At 43.4% G+C, this 21219-nt stretch overlaps 1 protein-coding gene across 2 annotated transcripts in view; it reads left to right on the top strand.

Moving 5' to 3' along the window:
* The first annotated feature begins 8241 nt into the window (after positions 1–8241).
* NETO2 (neuropilin and tolloid like 2) overlaps positions 8242–21219 on the top strand; it is a 58136-nt gene continuing 45158 nt past the window's right edge. For both annotated transcript variants that reach the window (XM_044761172.2, XM_044761171.2), the window contains exons 1-2: positions 8242–8983; positions 18928–18984. In XM_044761172.2, the coding sequence (XP_044617107.1) occupies positions 8950–8983; positions 18928–18984 (91 nt within the window). In that variant the 5' untranslated portion in view covers positions 8242–8949. The remainder of the gene's footprint in view (positions 8984–18927; positions 18985–21219) is intronic.

Raw genomic sequence — 21219 nt, 5'->3', positions numbered from 1 at the left:
AGCAAACCTAAAGCAAACAAAATACAGAAGGAAATGATTACAGCAGAAATCAATGAAATAAAAAGGTGGCTCTTTGAAAAGATTGATAGATAATATGGATAGACCTCTAACTAAGCTGACCAGGAAATAAAAAGAATAGACATAAATAACCAATATAATGAATGAAAGAGAAGACATCATTACTGATCCCACAGACATTAAAGGGACAAGAAGGGAATGCTATGAACAAATCTATGCCCATGAGTTCAATAAGTTAGATTAAATGGATCAATTCCTTAAAAGATACAAACTACCAGAACTCACCCAAGAAGAAATCAATAAACCTTATCAATTTTTATCTTAAAAAATAAACCTTCCACAAAAGAAAACTCAATGGAACAGATGATTTCACTGACAGATTTTACTAACACTTAAGGAAGAAATAATACATACTAATATCTACACCGTCTGTTGAAGAAAAAGAAGAGGAAGGAACACCTCACAACTCCTTTTATAAGGTATTTCCCTAATACCAAAACCAGACAAGGAGGTTACAAGAAAATAAAACTACAGGCCAATATCCCTTATAACATGGATGCAAAAATCCTCAATAAAACATTAGCAAATTGTATCTGGAAAAATATAAAAAGATATCATGATCAAGTGGGTGTCATCCCAGAATGCAAGACTAGTTCACTATCTGTAGGAAAAAAATTAATATAATTCACCATATTAATAAATCAGAAAAACCATCTTATCCTCTCAATAGACACAGAAAGATAATTTGACAAGATCTAACATCATTCCTGATTTTAAAAAAAAATCTAAGCAAACTATGAATAGAACTCCCTTAACCTAATAAAGGGCATTTACAAAAAATCTACAGCTAACACAACATACTTAGTGGTGAGAGACTGAATGTTTTCCCCCTGAAATTAGGTACAAAGCAATGATGTCCTCTCCCACTGATACTTTTCAACATAGTACTGGCAACCTTTCTTTTTTCTTCTTCCCAAAGCCACACAGTACATCACTGTATATGCCAGTTGCAGGTCCTTCTGGTTGTGCTATGTGGAACCCCGCCTCAGCATGGCCTGATCCAAAAAATGAAATTCTTATGTAGAAATATAACAAAGCATGCGTAGGATCTGTATGCTGAGAACTAAAAATGCTAACGACAGAACTCAAGGAAGACTTAGATGGAAAGACGCTGTGTTCATGGATTGGAAAATGCAACCTAGTAAAGATGTAAAACTCCCCAAAGTGATCTATAGATTTAATACTGTTCCGACCAAAATCCCAACAGTATTTTTTGTGGACATAAACAAGATTATGTATGTGAAAGAGTAAAGAAACTAGAAGAGCTTAATTTTGAAAAAGAAGGCAAAGTTGGAGGAATCAAACTACCTGATTTTAAGACTTATTATAATGCTATAGTAATCAAGATAGTGTGATGTTGGCAAAAAGATAAACAAATAGATCAATGGAACAAAATAGAGTCCAGGAAAAAACCCACAAAAATATAGCTATTTGATTTTTGACAAAGGTGTAAAAGTGATTCAGTGGAAGACAGTCTTTTCAACAAACAGTGTTAGAACAAGCGGTCATCCATATGCAAAGAAAAAAATGAACCTTGACCTAAACCTCGTACCTTATACAATAATTAACTCAGAGTGGATCATAAACTTAAATGTAAAATGTAGAACTATAAAACTTTTAGAAGAAAACACAAGAGAACATCTTCATGAACTGGGCAGAGTTCTTGGAAATGACACCAAAAGTATGATCCATAAGAAAATATTGATAAATTTGACTTCATCTAAATTAAACACATTTTCTTTGCCAAAAGCACTTTCAAGAGAATGAAAGCAAGCTACATATGCAAAGAAAATATTTGCAAATCACATATCCAACAATGGACTTGTATCCAGAATGTATAAAGAACTCTTAAAACTCAACAATACATAAACAAATAACGCAACTTAAAAGTGGGCAAGAACTTGGGCATTTCACCACAGAAGACATACAAATGGCAACTAAGCACATGAAAAGATATTCAACATCATTAACCATTAGGGAAATGAATACTAAAGTCATGAAAAGATACCACTACCACACCTATTACATACACATTGTAAAAGCTAAAACAAAAAATACTGACAATTCCAAGTGCTAACAAGGATGAAGAACAATTGGGATTCTCATATATTCCTGGTAGGAATACAAAATGGTGAAGCCACATTGGAGAACAGTTTGGTAGTTTCTAAAATCAATTTCACTTTTACATATAAGCGAATCAGTTACAAAATGGACTTAGATTAACACTATAACAGCATCAAATAAAGTCAAGTACCTAGGAATCAATATAACACAAGATACACCACATCTCTGTGGGGTAAATTATAAAACTTGCCTGAGAAACATTAAAGAAATCTTCAATAAATGCATATGTATACCATGTTCATAGATAGAAGGACTAAACATTGTAAAGATGTCAGATCTTCCCCAACTCCACTCAATATGCCAATGGGTTTTTGTTGTTATTGTTGCTGAACTTGATAAGCTGTTTCTAAAACATATATGGAAATACAAAGGACCAAGAATAGCCAAGACAAGCTTGAAAAAAGAACAAGAACTTGCTCTGTCAGATATCAAAACGATATAAAGTTACAATGATTAATGTAGTGTAGTATTAGGGAAAAGACAGGTGGATGTGAAATGCAAATGTATAAGCTTTTAGTATTTAATATACATAAATAACTTCATGATCAAATCACAAGTACACTAATCCCTAAAGGAAACTTTTGATGTATTGGAGTACATTAAAATTAATAACTTCTGTTCATCACAGACACTATTACAAGGGTGAAGAGACAAACCATAAAATGAAAGAAAATATTTTCCACATGTATAACTGAGTAGTACCCAAAATAGAGAAATTCTACAAAATGATTTAAGAAGACAGACTGGTAAAAAATTGGGCAAAAGTTTTGAATAGGTCATCCACAAAAAGAGGAAATTCAAGTAGCCAATAAACATATAACACGGTGTTCAAACTCATTAGTAAGGAAAGTGCAAATTAAAACCTCACCACACACCCGCTAGATTCACACACAGTGTTAACAGCTGACAATAACCAAATGTTGGCGTAGATGTGGAGCAAGGGAAGTCTTACACTCTGAGCGGGACTTCATAGAAAGGGGTATAATTGCTTTATAATGCAGTGGTTGCTTTTACTTTTATTTATTGCAGTTGAAGATACGGATATTTTCATTCCACACAGCAATTCTACTCTTAATAGAAATTCTTGCACATGTATACCAGGATCTAGGTATAAATACAGCAGCAATGTTCCTAATGGCCAAAAGCTACAAATGCCTAAACGTCCATCTACATGGATTTTTAGACAATGAAATACTACACAGCCATGACATTTAATGAAGGAGAGCTATACATAACAACACAGATTAATTTTCCAAAAGTAAGCAGTAAGCAAGATACAAGCGAATACACACACCATGATTCTATTCACTTAAAGTTCAAAAATAGGAAAAACTATATTGTTTAAAGATGCATTTAGAGGTGGAAAACTATAAAGAAAAGGGAGGAAATGATGAAAGTCAGAATAATGATGAACTCTAGGGAACTGAGAAAAAATTATGACCAGGCACAAGCACGTGGGGGCTTCCAGGTGGAGGTGAAGTCTTATTTCTTGATCTGGGTGGTATTTACATGGCACTCAGCATTATAAACAAACTGTACATTCATATTTATTTTAGGCACTTTTTCAAATATGTATTATATTTCACAATTTTTTAAAGATCCTATCAAAGTTTCCCAAAGATCTCTTCGTAGATCACATATCTAGAAATATGTTTGCATCACAAATCTTAGATTATATATTTTATAATGCAAAAAAATAGTTTGAGATTTGTTGCTAATAATCGCAATAATTTAGACACACCTTCCTTACAAATATGAGAATTTAACATGGACATGTAGTTGAAAATATGCATTCTAATGACACTGGTAATAATAGCATAGGTATATCAAGCAGCACAGATATTCACAGTCCGTCTAGCTCTTAAGTTGAACATATAAGAAAGTTCTATTATCTAGTAAACATTACCAAATAACCAAGTCAAGAATTTTACACTTTAATCTTATGGTTTCATATTGTACCAATAAACAAGCATTCATTTCAGCTTGTAGTAAAGAGGTTTAAGCATAAAGGAAACATCTGCTTTCAAAATGGGATTGGGGCTTTGTAGGGCCTGGGCCTTGCTTGCTCAGCAGAAACCCCCGGGCCCGTTGCAACCATGTGTCCTTCTGGCCCCTTCTGGGCAGGCCGCCCAGCTGCGGGGATTTCTGACAATCTGGGCCTGCCCAGCCCGGACCCTCCCTAACCCCACAAGAATAACAGCACGCCTTACAGGGACGCAGGACCCTCCATGTGAGCTACTGTTCTGGGAACGCTGGTCGTACCAAGGACAGCCCTTTGGCCAGTGTGCAGCTTTGTTCCTCTGCCTACTTACGCAAGCTTCTCTCCGCCGGTTCCGGGCGGACGCGTTCTTCCATCCAGCCGGCGGCCGCTGCACTCGCTCCAGTATGTAGGGCCCAATAAACCTATACGTCTGGCTCGCAGTCTCCGGTTGTTTCTTCGGTCTCTCGGCGTGATATCCCCCTGCCCTAGCCCAGCTGGGCTTGCGGCCTAACAGGCTTTTAAGAAAAGCCCAACATACTGTTATATGTTAGCAATATTATTCTAAGAAATATAATCAGGACTTTTGTAAGTTTTTCACAATCAAATGAAAGTAACTGGATGACCAGAAATTTTCTTGATAAAGTTGAAATACTTTAGTACTGGTACTAGGCAATCTTTCTTAAATATCTTTTTGCTTTGGAATTAGACTAAGCACAAATTTGGACACAAGTCTAGGTGACAGGGTTACTGAAAGAACTGGTTTTGACTCCCTGGAGGCAGTTCTTCTTCAATATCATTAACAGGAATAATTTTGGTTCATGGGTGTGTGGACTGAATTGTGTCCCCTCAAAGTCATATGTTGACGCTCTAACCCCCAGTGTGACTGTATTTGGGGACAGAACCTTTAAGGATGTAATTAAGGTTAAATGAGATGATAAGGGCGGGAACTTAATGCAATCTGATTGGTGTCCTTATAAGAAAAAGAGACATGAGCTGTTTGCACACACAGAGGAAGGGCCACCTGCAGACACAGCAAGAAGGCTGCAGTCTGCACGCCAGGAAGAGAGACCCCACGAGAAACCAAGCCTGTCAGCATCCTGACCTTGGACCTCCAGCCTCCAGAACCGCGAGAAATAAATTCTACTGTTTAAGCCATCTCATTTGTGGTACCTTGTTATGGCAACCCAAGCAGGCTAGTACAATGAGTTAAAAAATTAAAATTTTTCCTCTTTTTCCTTTCCCGTGGCCCAGCGGTTAAGTTCTCCGCGCTCTGCTTCCTCCGCCCCCGGGTTCGCTGGTTCGGATCCTGGGCACGGACATGGCACCGCTCATCAGGCCATGCTGCGGCAGCGTCCCACACAGCACAACTAGAAGGACCCACAACTAAAATATGTAGCTATGTACTGGGGGCTTTGGGGAGAAGAATATTTAGGGGGGAAAAAAAAAAGAAGAAAAAAATCCCTTACAGTTGTATAGTAACAGTGAAACCTTCATACACTGAGATCCTATATGATTTTTTCACTCAATTTCACCATCATTGTAGCCATATCTGCACACTGTACAGAAAAAGCAGTGTGAGATCCTTATTTTACTGTACACCAGTTTGGTTGTGTGTGACTTCCTCTGTCTTCCTGCCTCATCTCTCCGTATGAGTCTGTTCGGGATGCCACAACAAACACCATAGACTGGGCACATCCAGCAACATTTACTCTCTCCGGGTCCTGGAGGATGAAGGTCCGGATCAAGGCTCCAGCCGACTCCGCCCCTGGTGAGCGCTCTCTTCCGGTTTGCGAACCACGCCTTCTCACCGCTTCCTCACACGCGTTTGCTCCAAGCTCCCTCCCGGGCCTCTCTCCTTACAAGGACACTAATCCTACCAGATTAGGGCCCCACCCTTAAGGCTGCATTTACCCTCGAGGCCCCACCTCCAAATGCAGTCACACTGGGGCTTAGGAATTCAACATACAAATTCCGAGGGAACATAGCATTCAGTCCATAACAATCTCAACGTAACAGCCTGCCTTCCTAGGCTATCGTTTAATAAGATGTTAGAGCTCTCAAACTCTAGCAAAAAAGACAGACAACAAAATCTGTTTGGTACATAAACACCGGGATAAAATGCATTTTAAATGATTCATTCTAACAGTAAGTCAATGCCACACACCATTCAAGCGCTGCAGAGGACTCAGAGAAAACCAAATTTCAACTACAGGAAGGATTCTGTGAGGAGGCAGAGAGACCATCACGCCCGGAAGATCAGGCGGGAAGCAACAGAAGCGGGGTCCTCGTCACCTGGGAACCGCCAGGTAACCTGGGGACAGACCGGGAGTTACTGGGGGCTCTGCTGGGGGAAGAATCATTCAAATACAGAGCTCCCCAGCTGAGAGCTTTGCAAACTGCTTCCCTTTCGGTTTAGTTAACATATGGCCACACAGTAGTCTCAGCTATGATCTGTGCTTTACCACATTCCTTGAAAAATCTGCTCCAGACAATTACACCAGTACATCCAAAAGATAGGTGTCTTACAAGGGAGCCACAAAATGAACATCCCCAGTCTGCTCCTTGGGAAGCTGCTCCCCAGCCAACACACTAGAAGAGAAAAGACTTTCTAGGTTTCATCAAAACAGCACTGCCAATAAAAGCTACCAGGCTAACTGAAAAAGTGCTGCATATATACTATTTTTTTTTTCTTTTTCTCCCCAAAGCCCCCCGGTACATAGTTGCATATTTTTAGTTGTGGGGCTTTCTGGTTGTGGCATGTGCGACGCCGCCTGGTGAGCGGTGCCATGTCCACACCAGGATCCGACCCTGCGAAACCCTGGGCCCCGCAGCGGAGCGCGGGAACCCGACCACTCGGCCCAGGGCCGCCCCCATATATACTTTCTGAATCCCTGCGGTTGCTCTAATCTCTCCTCTTTTATTATAGCCTCAACTCAACTGCCAGATTAATCTTCCCAGAACTCCACTGTTAAAACTATGCCTCCGGCGTCCTGAATTGCGCACAAACGCCTCTGCCTAGCGTTCAAGCGAGGGTCTCCACGGTCAAAGTCCCCATACTCAGGGTTGTCTCTACCTCCCACCAAAGACAGCAGTTGCCCCAAGTGCGATGCCCGTCCCGGCTCCTTGCCTGGCGTGAAAGTTCGCCCGCCCTTGCTCCTCTCCACCCGCCGTCCACAGCCTTTCCATTCTTTGTGTCACCTCCTTCAGGAAGCTCTCTCTGATGACATCACACACACCGCTTCGATTCTTCAAGTCGACCACGCACTAGGAACCTATTACGTTTCGGAAGCTGAGCGGGCTCCTTCCTCGCAGCCCTTTTTGTGCACCATTGTGACTTAATTTAGTATTCTTGTTATTACTGTCCCAGCCTCCCAGCATGTCCCTTTATTATATTTGTGGAAATGCTTTGAATGTTTTATTTCCTAATTGCTTCTTTTGTGCAATCTCGATTTAAATAGGTGATTTGTCCTTAGGAACCCAAAGACCTCTTTTATACCTCCCATCGTACATGGTAAAGGGTGAAATACGCTGATATTAATTGGTGTTAAACACCTTTTCACTTGTAAACCGTGTGAATACTTGCCTTTGTGACTTTCTTGAAGGGATATAAGAAAAGGGAGGAGAGCTTCACATCCTGGAAGATTTGTTTTAGTTGCCTGACGTCCTTAGCTATAAGTTGTTAGACGAATGTTTACGGGGTTCCTAGGACGGATCAAGCACCGCATATATGTTCTGTTACGGTAGGGCTTTGTCACGGATGCTCCCAGCACCTATCACCGTTTCTGCACACAGCTGACACTCAGTGAGCATGTGTTGAGTGACTCTGTCAATGCAGCCTCGTGCCCTCAGGCAGCTTCTGTGTGTGTGTGGGGGGGGGGGGGAGGCGGGATACAGATGATGCACAAACACGTGGATGAGCAAGGCGATTTCAGGGCGTGATAATCACCATGGAGAAAATGTAACAAGATCATTAATCCACATAGGACGCAGTGGTTTGCGATTTGGAGATTTTTATCCGCCGAGTCTAGCGACCACATCAGCAGGCTTAGTGGTGAAGAGGGCAGTCTCTGCAGGCAGATTCGTGGGTTCACAACGCTGCCTCTCGCACTCGCTGTGTGGCTCCGGGCAAATCACTCAAGCTTTCTGGCCTCGGTGTTTCCCCTTCTCCCGCAGCACCCACCGCACGCGGCGCGTCTGCGGTGAAAACGAGCAGATGGTCACGGGTCGGTGCCGTGCGCGCAGCCCCGGCCGCGCTGAAGCAGGGGCTCCCGGCCCCCGGGCGAGGGGGCGCGGGGCGCGCGGGGCGGCGCAGTGACCGGCGCCGAGGGCCCGGCAGGCCGAGGGGCGGCCGCCCCGTCGGTCCGCGAGAGCGCGCGGGGAGCCCCGGCCCGGCCCCTCCCTCGGGGCAGGCCTCGCGGCCTCGGCCCCGCGCCCCGCGCCCCCGGCCCGCCCCGCCCCCGGCCGCGGCCAGGCACCGCCCACCGGGGCGCTGGGCGGGGAGCTCGCCGGCGATTGGCCGGGAGGCGGCGCGGGGCGGGGAGGGCCGGGCGCGGCGCTCGCCGCTTAAATGGGCCGGGCGCCCGAGCACGCCGCTTCGGGGGGCCCGCGGCCCGCGCTGCTCGGCCGGCCTGGTGGGCAGGCGGCGCCCGTCGGTGGCGGGCGTGGGCGCCGCGGCCCCGGAGCCCCGCGCGCGGAGGCGGCCTGCAGCGGGCGGCGGGCACGGAGCGGAGCTGAGGCCCCCGGCGAGCGCCGGGCCGCCCGGGAACATGGCCCTGGAGCAGCTCTGCGCGGCCCTCAAAGGTAAGCGCGCGGGGCCGCGGACGGCGCCCCCTGCGGGCCGAGGCGCGGCGCGCTGCCCGGCGCCTTTGTCTGCGCGGAGCCCGCGCCCTGGCCCGCGCGCTGCCGGCCTGCGGCTCCGCCGGCTGCCGGGCGCCGGGGACGGTCGGGCGGCGGCCCCGCGGCCCCCCGAGCTGCGCCCGCGCGCTCTCGCTTAGCATCCCGCTCGTCGCTCTGCAAAGTTGTGGGATTCGCGCCAGCGGGGCGGAGGCTGGTCCTTGCACCGTTGGGTAACAGAGTCGTTGCACGCGAACAATGGGAGCCCCGGGAGGCGGCCTGCCCGCCCGGCCGGCTCCCACCTGCTGCGGCCGCCGAGGCTGCGGCACCACTGCGGGCGCCCGGCCCGGCCGGCGGCTCGGCTGCGCCCGGCGCTTCCCGGGACCGCAGCGGACCTGCGCTGGCGCCTCTCTCTTTCTGATTTGTTGTACCGGGAATTGAAACGGCTTGCCAAGTGCACAAAACCCAAAAATAGCGGCTTTGCATTCCAAGAGGTTATTTTAAATTAAAATTTATATACATCGATCATTAAGGTTGTGATACAAAGTTGCTTCCGAAACTCAGACTGAATAAATGCTTTTTTCAGTCCTCAGAGGAAAACAGCAGCACCAATAAAGGGCTTCCTCCCCCCCCCCCACTGATTTAAATTGAAAACCGAATAGCTGCGTATTTGTAATGTAATTAAGTATTCTTTTTCATGTTGGGGAAGGAGTTAAGGCATTGTATTAGCTGTCGCATATCGCTTATCATTGTGTCTTGATATTTGTACAATGACAAATAGTGTTTTTTCTCCACTCCATGTTAGCACTTTTTTCAAATTTGTTTTATTGGAAAATTCAGTATAATTTTGCTTTTAGTTGGACAAATTGTTTATTCTCCAGATAGTCCTAAATTCATAATTCGATTTCAGCAGTTTAAAATGTTTGACTACCCAACTGTGTACTTCTGTATACGGTTTGCGCTAAGGGAACCTGGGACTTTGTGGCTGGTGAATATTTCATAGTTCTCTCATAAATTCTTAGTCACTTCCTCATGATACTGTAGTAGAATTTAAAACTCTGAAATTAATTTCGTAGTTTTTCCTATCTGTAACTTCTAATTGATACAGCCTTTCCTTGGAAATTAAGATTTTATTTTACTCTCTCAAAATAAACCATCTGCACAGTAGGATTTCCTATAGTGCCCCTTCTCTGGATTTTCTCCGTTGTTCTGATGGTCGTGTGGTTGTCGACATCACGACGACAGTTCATCCGAGTGGACCCCTGGGGACAAGGCCCGTGGATATGTGGCAGCTTCACCTGCACAACTTGGCGGCCCCGCGCCGGGTGGACGGAAGCTCCGACGCCCGTGCAGCGCGGTCCTCTGGCGCCGCCTCCGCCCGGTGGGCGCGCCTCCCGGGGAAGGGCTCTGGCGCTGGCCGAACCGCGGTGGAAACAACGTAGTATCTGGCTTTTCTTCTTTTCCTGTTACCCAGCCTACACTGTTTTTACATGCGGGAGTATTTTTAAAGCTAAAATGAAATTGTTGTCGCCTTGCTAGAGGGAAAGTAAGCTATTTTTAAGTCTTTCAAGTTTGTGTGTATGTGCTTGTAAATATGGGGAATTTCCGGAGTGATTCAAGAAATTAACAAAAGTTGATTCTGAGAAGAGAATCTGGGAAACTGAAAGACAAGAAAGAAGGGGAGACTTACATTTCACTGCATAGGCATTTGTATCACTTGATTTTTTTTTAACCAGATGCCTGTGTTACCTATACAAAACTTAATAGTTTTACATGTAAAAAAATATCTTTGAAAAAATACGGATTTTCCCCGTGCTGCCGTGCATCAAGGCATGAAAAGCTATCCCTTAGGTATCCTGGAAGGTGGGTTACTTCAACATCGAAGAGGTTCTTATCAGAAGCAGTCATTTATTATTTGCATAGTCGTAGATATTACCTACCAAAAGCCTTGTCTGGAACATTACAGTCAGTTTCTACTAACACCAATCAGCCGTAATGAGTGTGTGCGACTTTAAGTACCAAGTACTTTTCTTTAGGATGCCGTGTATTCTTTTTGTTTTACTTCCAGCGGTGGAGAACAAAAGGCTGTTTAAACCTTTCATGTATTGTTAAAACTGAGTGATTCACTTTTAATTAAAAGTGTTTATGATCACTCCAGGTCTTATAAAATTTGACTTACCTTCTGTCAAAGTTAAGGAAGCATCATAGTCACACAAAAATATTACTTTAGGATTATAAACCTATTTTTTTTAGTGTTCTTATTCATTCTGTGCACTGGCTTCAGGAGAATCCTATTAGATTCAGTTATATTTAAATCTGTAAACTGTGGTCAAATTTATGGTGTAATAAAGCATAAATATCTCTTGCCTGTATATTTTAAAAATCTTATCTGAGACTGTGACAAATATTAATTCCTGTCTTTTATTCTTAAGCCTCATCCAAGAAAGTAAACTATACAGAAAAGGTATAATACTGAAAAGCTGTCCCTTTACTACTGAAGTTTCTTAACGCAGCCTTGTTAAAAATTAACTTTTTGGCTTTTTCTCCAGGAGTGGGAGAAAATGTTTTAATGCTGACACTTGAAAAGTCTGATTAAACAATGGTCTTATTACAGTAAATCCTCAACTAGAACCCCGTTTACGCTTTGAAACCATACTCACATTTTAGGAAAAACATGCAGTCCTGAAGTACACACGCATGTATAGTACAAAACAGGTTCAAATCAAAGCCGCTTTCAGTCCTTTTTGGAATAAAATAGATAAAAGATAGACTAGAAAGCTCATATCTAAAATTTTTAAATAACATTCCAACTTCTGCTCTCGGTTATTACCTATTCAGCACAATCTCCTATTATTTTTAAATTTATGCTCCTGCAGAAGAATTGACATTGGAAAAAAAGTGTCCCTGAGGCACTTTGAGATCCTGGTTATTCGAGCCTTTGAGTTGGAAAGGGGATCCTGAGAGCTGACCTAATCCAGTGCCTCCCCCAAAGGCGCCCTCAGGAGGCACTAAAACAAAGCAGAACGACAGCTAAGAGCAGGGCGGCTCTGGATGGGGAGGGGCTTGCCTTCTCAGTCCTCTTCAGAGTGGTGACAAAAATCTGACACTTTTTAAGATATTTGTTACATCACTCACAAAATTACAGAGTGTGCTAAAATAAAATGAAAGTTCATTTCTTCCTAGTCAAAGTGATGTTAAACTGTGTTGGTTTACATATTCCTAGAATAATATATTGGAAGTTACAGCACTAGTGTGTGAGAAGATAGCACATCCTCTTCACAATGTGACTTAGTCGTGGTACAATTTGGTAGTAGTTGCTGTGGATGTCTGAGGAAGACTCCTGTGTAATTGGAACCCGCACCGCCACCTCAGGAGCATGTGGCTGACAAGGAGATTGTCCCATTCTGCAGGAAAGAGCAAGCCCTGCCGCAGTTCCTCTTTCTTATAGACGTGATTGGCACTGTGATGAGCCGACGGAGGCGAGAGTGATCTGATCCCAAAGGTCACCAAGATCCATCTGGTTTCTTCACTAATAAGTAAAATTGAGTTTGATTAAATTTAGGTAGGTTTTTGCTCTTAGGAACATAGTTTATAGAAAACAGGTTGCTGCTCCCTCGAGGAGTGTGTAGACGCTCATCCAGCTGCGTTCTTCTCTCCCTAGAAAATAGCGCGGAGCATGCAGACCAGTTAGCTGGTTGTCACATTCTGGCGTCTCATGACTGATTGGACAAACCTTATGTTTACCACTTAGATGCTTAAAACAGGAAGGCCCAGAAAGAGGCGTGTTTAATTACTAACAGAGGTAAACTGAGCCCGCTTAAGAAAAAGTGAGAGTAGTGGCTGGGTATCTGAAAGGAAAAAACTTCCCTGATTTGTGCTGCAATAAAAAGAAGCTGGGTCGTATGCATGGCTGCCGTTAACCAAGATGTGTGCCTGTGTGTGGTCAGTGCAGGGCTCTCTGGACTGTGTGTGTGGTTCTGAAGAAGGGGAATCAGGATCATGCTTAGCCACTACAGGGGTTCCTCCAGTTTTTATTGAGTGCTGTTGTGGGCCAGGCAATCTTCTAGTCACTAGAGATGCATCAGTGAATCAGACAAGGCCCCTCTTTCTAGCAGGAAGAGGATCATGATAAGCAAGAAAATGTCAGGTAATGTAAGTAATAACTAAAATGTTATTTAAATAATAAAAAGAGGATGAAGGAGAAAATGAGGAAGCCTCACAGGACCTGAATGACATGAAGGGACAGCCATGCAGAGAGGTTCTCGGCAGACGGAATGGCTAGTCCCTAGGGCAAGAATTAGCTGGGTGTGTTGAAGTAATGACAAGGAGACCTGGGTGGCAGAGATGGCAGTTGGAGGGTCAGAGAGGTGGTCAGGCGCCAGAGGGCGCTGGCCCCCTGAAGTCGGAATGAGGAGTATGGGTTTACTCTAATGCGATGGGGCTCGACTGGAAGATTTTATGAAAAGCTGTGACGTGGTCTGATTTCTCTTCTGAAAGGATCTCTGACTGCTGAGTGCAGAATAGACTTTAGGGAACTGTGGCAGAAACTGTCATTTGTCTCAGCATCCATTTTACCCTTGAGAAATTCTCTGAGTTTTAGCTAAGCATACGGTCACCAGCTTTCCTTAGGGTTAGATGTGGCCACGTGACTAAATAAATCTGGCCAGTCAGATGTGTGTACACCTTTGTGGAAGTGGTGTTTTTGTTATTTAGTTAAAATTTTTATCTTGAGATCACTGTAGATTCTGGGCAAGTGTTTTTAAAGGAAAGAAGAATGCCCTGCCATTTGTTCATTCTTGCTGACTCCCAAGGCTGGCAGCATAGTTGTAATGAAGATATAATAGCTGACACTCCAGCGTTCATGTTGGGCCATACAATGACCTTGGAAATGAAAGTCATACACAGCCCAACTAGAAGGTAGCGGAAACTTAGATCCCTAGTGATGACGGCCTTCACTCTAGCCCCTGACCGCTTACCGCCTGCTTACTTGGCAGAGAAATACACTGTATCTACTTTAAACTGTTAGTTTAGGTTTTCCTATTACTTGGGCCAAACCTGATGCTAACGTCATAGGAGTGTGCAAAATCAGTGAAAGAAACAAAACCAGAGATAGATAGCTGTGGAACAGTCACAGAAGTGAAAAGTCTGGATGCTATCCAATAACATTAATCTTGAAAGAAAAAGCAGGTTTTGGACAGTGTGAAAATAATTTCGTAGAAGCAAGGGGAGGTCCATGGCAAGTGCAGATGCTCAGAAACGAGTATTTGTAGGGACGTTATGAGAAGAAGTAGCGGAGCATTCAGCAACATTTCCAAAACTGGCTCGTCAGCTCCTGTTTGCCCACCCTCCACCCTGCCCCATCCGTCTGGCCCAGCGTGCCCCTCCCATCGCCAAAGGAGGAAGCAGGCAGGCCCTTTCTGCTTCTCTCAGTGTCCTGTCCTCCTCCTTTTGCAGTGGTCCTCAAAGTGTGGTCCCCGGGCCAGCGGCTTTAGCATCACTAGGAAACTTGTTAAAATGCAAGTTCTCAAGCCCCATCCCAGACCTACTGGATCAAAGTCTCTGGTGGTACCCCCGCCCCAATTCTCTGTTTTCATAAACCTCCAGGTGCGTATGGTGCACACTAACATTTGATAGCCACTGTCCCGGTGATGCAGGTCCCAAACCTGAGGGTAGACTTGCTGGGTGGGATTTGTAGATTTTTAGGCTGTGATACATGTTACCAGAATAACCTCCAAAGAGCTGTGCCAGCTTATAGTCGAATGGCAGTATCTGTCAGTTTCCTATGTCTTGACCAACACTAGAATCTGCTGCTTTTCTTTTTTTTCATATTAGTACGGCTGAATTTTTGTGTTGTTTTGTTTCCTGGCACATTTTTCTGATGGCGTAATCTTTTTTTCCCAGTTATTTGTGGTTTTTGTTTATGTTTCTGTCTTTAGTAAATGAACATGTTCTCCACCCAAAAGTATATGCATAATTCAGCTTTTTTTCAGTCTGGTATTTATTTTTCTATTTAGCTGGGAATGAGGATCTACTTCCCCCCCCCAAATAATTAGCAAGTTATCCCAGAACCATTTATTACAACCATCCTTTCAAAAGAGTTTCAAATACCACATATATCTTAATAAAATTTGGGATATATATGTGTTTCTGAGCTTTTTCTTTACTTCCCTTTTCTGTTCTGTGAGCTCCCTGAGAATAAGGACCATGGCTGCTTGACTCATTGCTGTGTCCTCAAGGACTGACTCACTGCCTGGACACAGTGGGGGCTGGATGTGTTTACTTGGTCAAGAGGAACAGCGGTAACATTTCAAGTCCCCCCGAAAACTAAGATTTTTCACTGAAGTATCATTAAATGTATGACTAATTGGGAAGAACTGTTAACCTTTACAATGTTTTACTGTTCAGTGCATGTTCCTTCTTCATTGTATTACATTTATTTAGTTGTTTGTTTATTTTAGTCTTACTCTCTTCCCTTAATAGGTGTAATAATTTTCCAAGTAATTCTCTTGGGACTTCTAGGTTTTAAATAACATTATCTAGAAATAATAATTTTGTCTCCTTTCCAGCATTTAGTGCATTGGCCAGAGTTGCCACTATTAAGTAGCAGTGAAGAGAATAAATCTGACCTTGATTTTTGCTGTGGGAAGTTGGGCCTCTCCGCTAGAAAGCCTGGGCACAAGACTCTGTGGAGAGCTAACGTGACGGTGATCCCGGGTAGAAGGAGTAGGCTTGGGGATTTGTATTTAACACCTTGAATAGCACCTGTCTTTATCGTTTAAGCCTTCATTTTGAAGTCAGATCTGTGCACGGGTTGTCACAAGGCCTCAGCTGGACTCCAGACCCAGAGGTGAGGGCGGAAATGGTGGGCAGGCACTGAGCCTCGGGCAGCTCTGCGTAGTCACACTGTGTGCTTGTGGATTAGAATGTTCACTGGGCGTGGGTTTCTGCCTTACAGAGTTAGTGCCTCCCTGGGGACATTGTCTTTGAATTCAAAGTCTGAGGTGTTTCTGGATTTGAGAGATTATGGGTTCTTTTGGTCACAGGGAGATGGGGTCTAGACAGGACAGAGCTCCACGGCGCCACTCCGAGGCTGGGCGGTAATGGAGTTTGTTTCAGTATCTCAGTCTGATTATAACAAGTGATTTACAGAGGTTCTGTCACATGGCTGGGAGGAACTGTGTTTACTACGATACAGAAGTTAGGATGATCAACAGTCGCAACTGTGTCGCCAACAGCTGCATCACTGCACATTTCTGTCCTTAATTATTGTGCAGATTTGCCCTATTCTTTATATGTCATTTTTATATTCAGTGGCACAGTTCATTTGGTTGATTGAGTGGTGAATAATTTTTTAAACATGTGGGAAAAAAGAAAATTGTGAGCAGCCCTCTAAAGTAGAAAAGAATAATAGGTTTATTTGGTGGTGTAATTTTATTTTTAATATGATTGTTCTACCTTAGTTGTATATTCAGTGCAGATTTCATAAATCAGATATCTACGCAGCCAGAGTTTTATTGATCATTATTTAATTTTCCTGGCACAGTTGACCTTTTTGCTCTAGTTTTACTATTCTCCTGGTTTCAGATTGTTGATTTCTTACTTCCCCTGTCTGCCTGGCTTTGCATTACTTGCTTACATACTGTGCGTAATAAATGTGAAAACTGGTAAATTGTCATGCCTGTGATTCAGAAGGAAAGGTGATACTGAGCACAAAATTTTGACCAGTTGTGTATCATCTGAATGGTATGCCTTGGAAAATAATGTCCTCTAATGAGATAAATTGATACAAATGGCTATTTGCTAATTGATAGGTATCTAATATTACCCTAGGTTTTCTTTTTTATCCTAAATCTTCTGTTTTTAAAAATATATCTTTTAAGAGTCCATTCCTCTAACTCTGATCCAGTGCAAAGATGTGAAGAGTTTGAAGGAAGGATTGTTCCTACGTAACGTGAGACCTTTAACACTACTATCGACCAAGGAAAGGAAAAGGGATGTTAAAGTTGTTGAGAGAAGACAAAGGAGACGAAAGTCAGCAAGGACACCGGAAACCAAAGATGGAGAGGTCAAAGGATTAAATTATAAGATGTAGACAATGGAATGGCAAGAATAGTCTTTGTACATTGGTAACTTTGGGTGGTAGATACTCAGTACATGCTATTGAGTGAACAATGGCATGACCATCTACCAGTCACTTAACTAGCAACCTCTTCAATGCGTCCATCTTTCTCACTCCTGACGTCTTCTGAGTCACCGGTTGCACTAGACGCTACATCTGAATCAGGCTGTACATCTCTCCTTTCCAGTTCTGCTGCCACTGCTCTGCTTCAAGACCTTATCACCTTAGCTTCCTAAACAACCTCTCTTCTTTTCAAAAGTTTCGACTCCACACAACCATCAGAATTGTTGGTCTGAAAAACAAATGTGATAATGTCACATTCTAATTTCAAACCCCACGGTGGCTTCTCATTATAGTGAAGAGTCCAGACTCTTTAGCATGGGATTCAAGACTCTTTACCCTCAGATCTCATCCTCCGAGTTCTAACCTGGTAGGGCACTTCAGACCATCCTGTATCACTGAGAGTTTGCAACCCGTCCCGTCCGTAAGTGCTCGTGCCTCCGTGTTTTTGTCTAAGTATTTCTTTTTCCCTCTCCTGGACTGAATCCTGTAAGGTCCAACTAGAGTATATGCACTTTCTTTTTCTGAAGTTCTTCTCGCTCTATTCCTCTTAACGCCCGCAGATTGGTTCCCTTCTCTGCTCCCATTATGCTTTCTGTGGAGCCCTGTTGAACTCCTTTTCACCTTGTATTGTAGGTTGTCCTTGACAAGAGAGTGACTCCTCCTTAAGGATGGTAGTTTGTCCTAATATCTGTCATTTATTTAGCAGAATGTGTAATACATAAAAATTGCTGTGTGCATCCTCTCTTTTAATCATCACAACAACCTTATGAGGTTGGTCCTATTAATACAACATCCTCATTTTACAAAAACGTAAACAGAGCTGAACAGGCCTCACAGCTGGTACGTGGCAAAATTTGGATCCCACCCTAGATCCATCTGATTTGTCAAGTCCATGCTCTTACTATTTTGCTGTATTTCTCCTCACACATCTGTGTATCCTCAGTGCCTCCTATCCAGCAGATACCTGTGACTGCTAATTGACTGAATAAGTAATAACTCCAGGTCACACAGGAGTTTGGGACAGTGTGCTGGTGTGATTTCCTTTGAAAGGGAGAGTGAAAGATGTCAGTGCACAGTTCATAAAAATAAAATGTTTAAAGGAATCTTCAACACACACAAAACAGTTCCGTCTGTTGATTGGGTCTCAGAAATGTTCACCCTGGAATGAAAAGCTTCCCTTTCTAAGTGTGCTGGCTTTTGCTCCCCAGGACCCAGCGCAGCACTGCACAGTATGCAGTGTCTCCTGTTGATCTCTAGGAGACTGCTGCCACCTGGCTGCGCGCTGTCTCGCTCATGAGTGTCCTCGCGAGTCAGATAATCGAATTGGACTTTTGGTGGCGTAGGACGTCGTGGAGCTCACTATAATGCATATAAAATTTGGAGATATGGAGTACAGTTAATCTAAGAAGAACTGGGGTCAGCAAATTTGTTGCAAACAGAATTATGCTTTTTTAAATCCATCATAAATTGAAAAATGCTTTAACTGCCATGTACTATTAGTGCTTGTAGAACTGTGTACAACATGAATTATGTTTTTTTCTTTAGTTGTCTTAAGTGTAAAATAGTAAATCAGAACAGAACATTTAACCCTTAAAAATCTTGAGAGTGAATGCTAGTAAGAAATAGTGGTTTTAGTTAATCTTTTTTTGCCGTCTGATTTTCCTTATAAACTTAGCAAAATGTATTATGGATTCAATTTTTTAACTTCTCTTTTCTGTTGTTTTTCCAGTGTTGTTAATAACAGTACTTGTAGTGGAAGGGATTGCTGTGGCCCAAAAGACCCAAGGTAAGGTGTTCACAGCAGTAACTAACCGCATGTTCAGGACAGTGGATGGTTTATTTGAAAGGACTGCAACTTTCGAATACTATTTCCATCATCCCTCTGGGGTGTTTCAATGACCTAGGCTTTCTGCCAACCCATCAGCTTCAATTTAACTGCGTTCAGCTGCAGTTGACTAGAGTAAAGTGTCAACGAAAAGTCTTGCCCTGATAAATTTTAAAAATTGCTGTCACTGGTAGCTCCTGGCGTGCCGTGGATTTTGTCCAAATGTTAAATGAGATTCATGCTCTATCACTAAGCAAAAATAAAAAGCCGTTTTTCCATTGGAGACAAATGAAACATTTCCATCAATATCTTGTTCAGGGCCCTTTGGACCTGTTCTCATTGTCCTTGTTTAGGAAGGAAATTAGCTAGTGTGATGTTTGAACCAGATTTTCATGTCAGAGTTTAGAACATTTCCTAAATACCTGATTTATTTTTTATTTTCATCAAAGTTCTACATACACATGACAAGAGGCAAAGCATTCTGAAGAAGTTAATTAGGAAACTCAGTCCCCCGTCCCACCCTCCCCTGCTTCCTGCTCCACGGACATAGCCGCTCTTTTAGCTGATTCTTTGGCTATTTCCCTGCATATTTATAAACAGCATACTAGGCTGTTCCTGCTTTATTCTTTCAGTTTTAGGTAGTAGATAATGATTTCCCAGCATGGAAGATGAGAATTGAGCTCCTTTGTGTACCTCCTCTTTACCCCCAAGTGATAGAAGTGTTTTTTACTTTCCATCTGTACCCCCCTCTTCAGCAGTTAGACCGTAATTCTGGTTACGTCTGTATTTAGGGTTTACATGAAGTCACTCAGTGGGCTTTTTCAATATGAAAATTTTGTCTTTCAGTTTAGGAAGTTTTCATTTCCTTTTTTTTCTTGTTTAATTTTTTTAATTCTCTTTTCTCTGTTTTCTCTGCTCTGTCTTTCAGGAACTCCTATTATTGGTGTTTTGTTTTCTTTTATCTTTTCTATTTTCCATCGCTCTTTTTTTTTTTTTTTTTTTGGGGGGGAATATTAACCCAGAGCTAACACCTGTGCCCATCATCCTCTATTTTATGTGGGGCGCCTGCCACAGCATGGCTTGATAAGTCGCGTGTAGGTCCACAGCCGGGGTCTGAACCAGTGAGCCCCGGGCCGCCAAAGGGGAGTGTGCAAACTTAACCACTGCGCCACTGGGCCAGCACTTTCCACCTCTCTTTTTGCTCTGTTTTCTTCTCAGTAGTCTCTATTGAGACTTCCTCAATTTTATCCTCTAAACCAGGAATTGGAAAACTTTTTCTGTAAAGGGCCAGCTAGTAAATATTTAAGGCTTTGCAGGCCTTCCAGGGTCTGGAGCAAGTGCTCAGCTCTGCTGTGGTGACAGCAGCAGACAGTGTGCATTGAGTGGACGTGGTCTGTTCCAGGAGAAGCGTGATCACAGTAGCAGGCAGCAGGCCGGGTTTGGCCCAGGGCCACAGTTTGTGGACCTCTGCTCTAAGCTGTCTACTGATTTTTGCATTTCTCCTGTTCTTAGAAGCTTTCTTTTGTTTCCTCAATATCCTCTCTTCAGAGTATCCTCGTTCGTGTTCTATGGATATACTACTCTCTCTTTGTCTGAGGAGATTAAATGATAGTTTTATGTAGTGTTGTTGTTATTGGGTTTTTTTTTTTACTGTTTTTTCTACATAATCTTCATCTCCTCAGAGTTGCTTTTTTGTTTGCTTTTTAATCTGTTTCTCATACTAGAGGCTTTCTCAAATTTCTGGTGATCCTTGAATACTCGTATTTGTGCGAGGAGCACTAAAGTCTGATCATTAGCTGTCTGCAGATATAGACAGGGCCTGTTTCCTGCAGCCACGCTGTTGAGTGGCTGCCCTCGGAGAGCCCGAGTCTGCATCCTGGGGTCGTCTTCTTTGGGCTGGTTGGATTCCCCAGGGAAGAATCTTTGCATTGTCTGTTTAGAGGCTCCACATCTGAGCAAGAGGCCTCCTGAGGAGGTGCGTGCGGGAGAGACTGGGCGCATCATTCAGTATGTTAACATTCACCCAGTCTCCCTGTCTTCACCCTCAGCTGGGCCTGGTGTCCCCTAGCCCTGTAGCCCTGTTTGACCTTCTCCAAAGAAATAGTCTCGTTTTTTGGTCTGGTGATAGAACAGAGAATACCTGGATTTGTGGAGTAGGGGTGGGTATCAGAAATCAAATTGATACTAAATAGACTT

This window comes from Equus asinus, chromosome 28, assembly GCF_041296235.1.
Source record: "Equus asinus isolate D_3611 breed Donkey chromosome 28, EquAss-T2T_v2, whole genome shotgun sequence".
Classification (NCBI taxonomy): Eukaryota; Metazoa; Chordata; class Mammalia; order Perissodactyla; family Equidae; genus Equus; species Equus asinus.
This window is presented reverse-complemented; position numbering and strand designations above follow the sequence as displayed.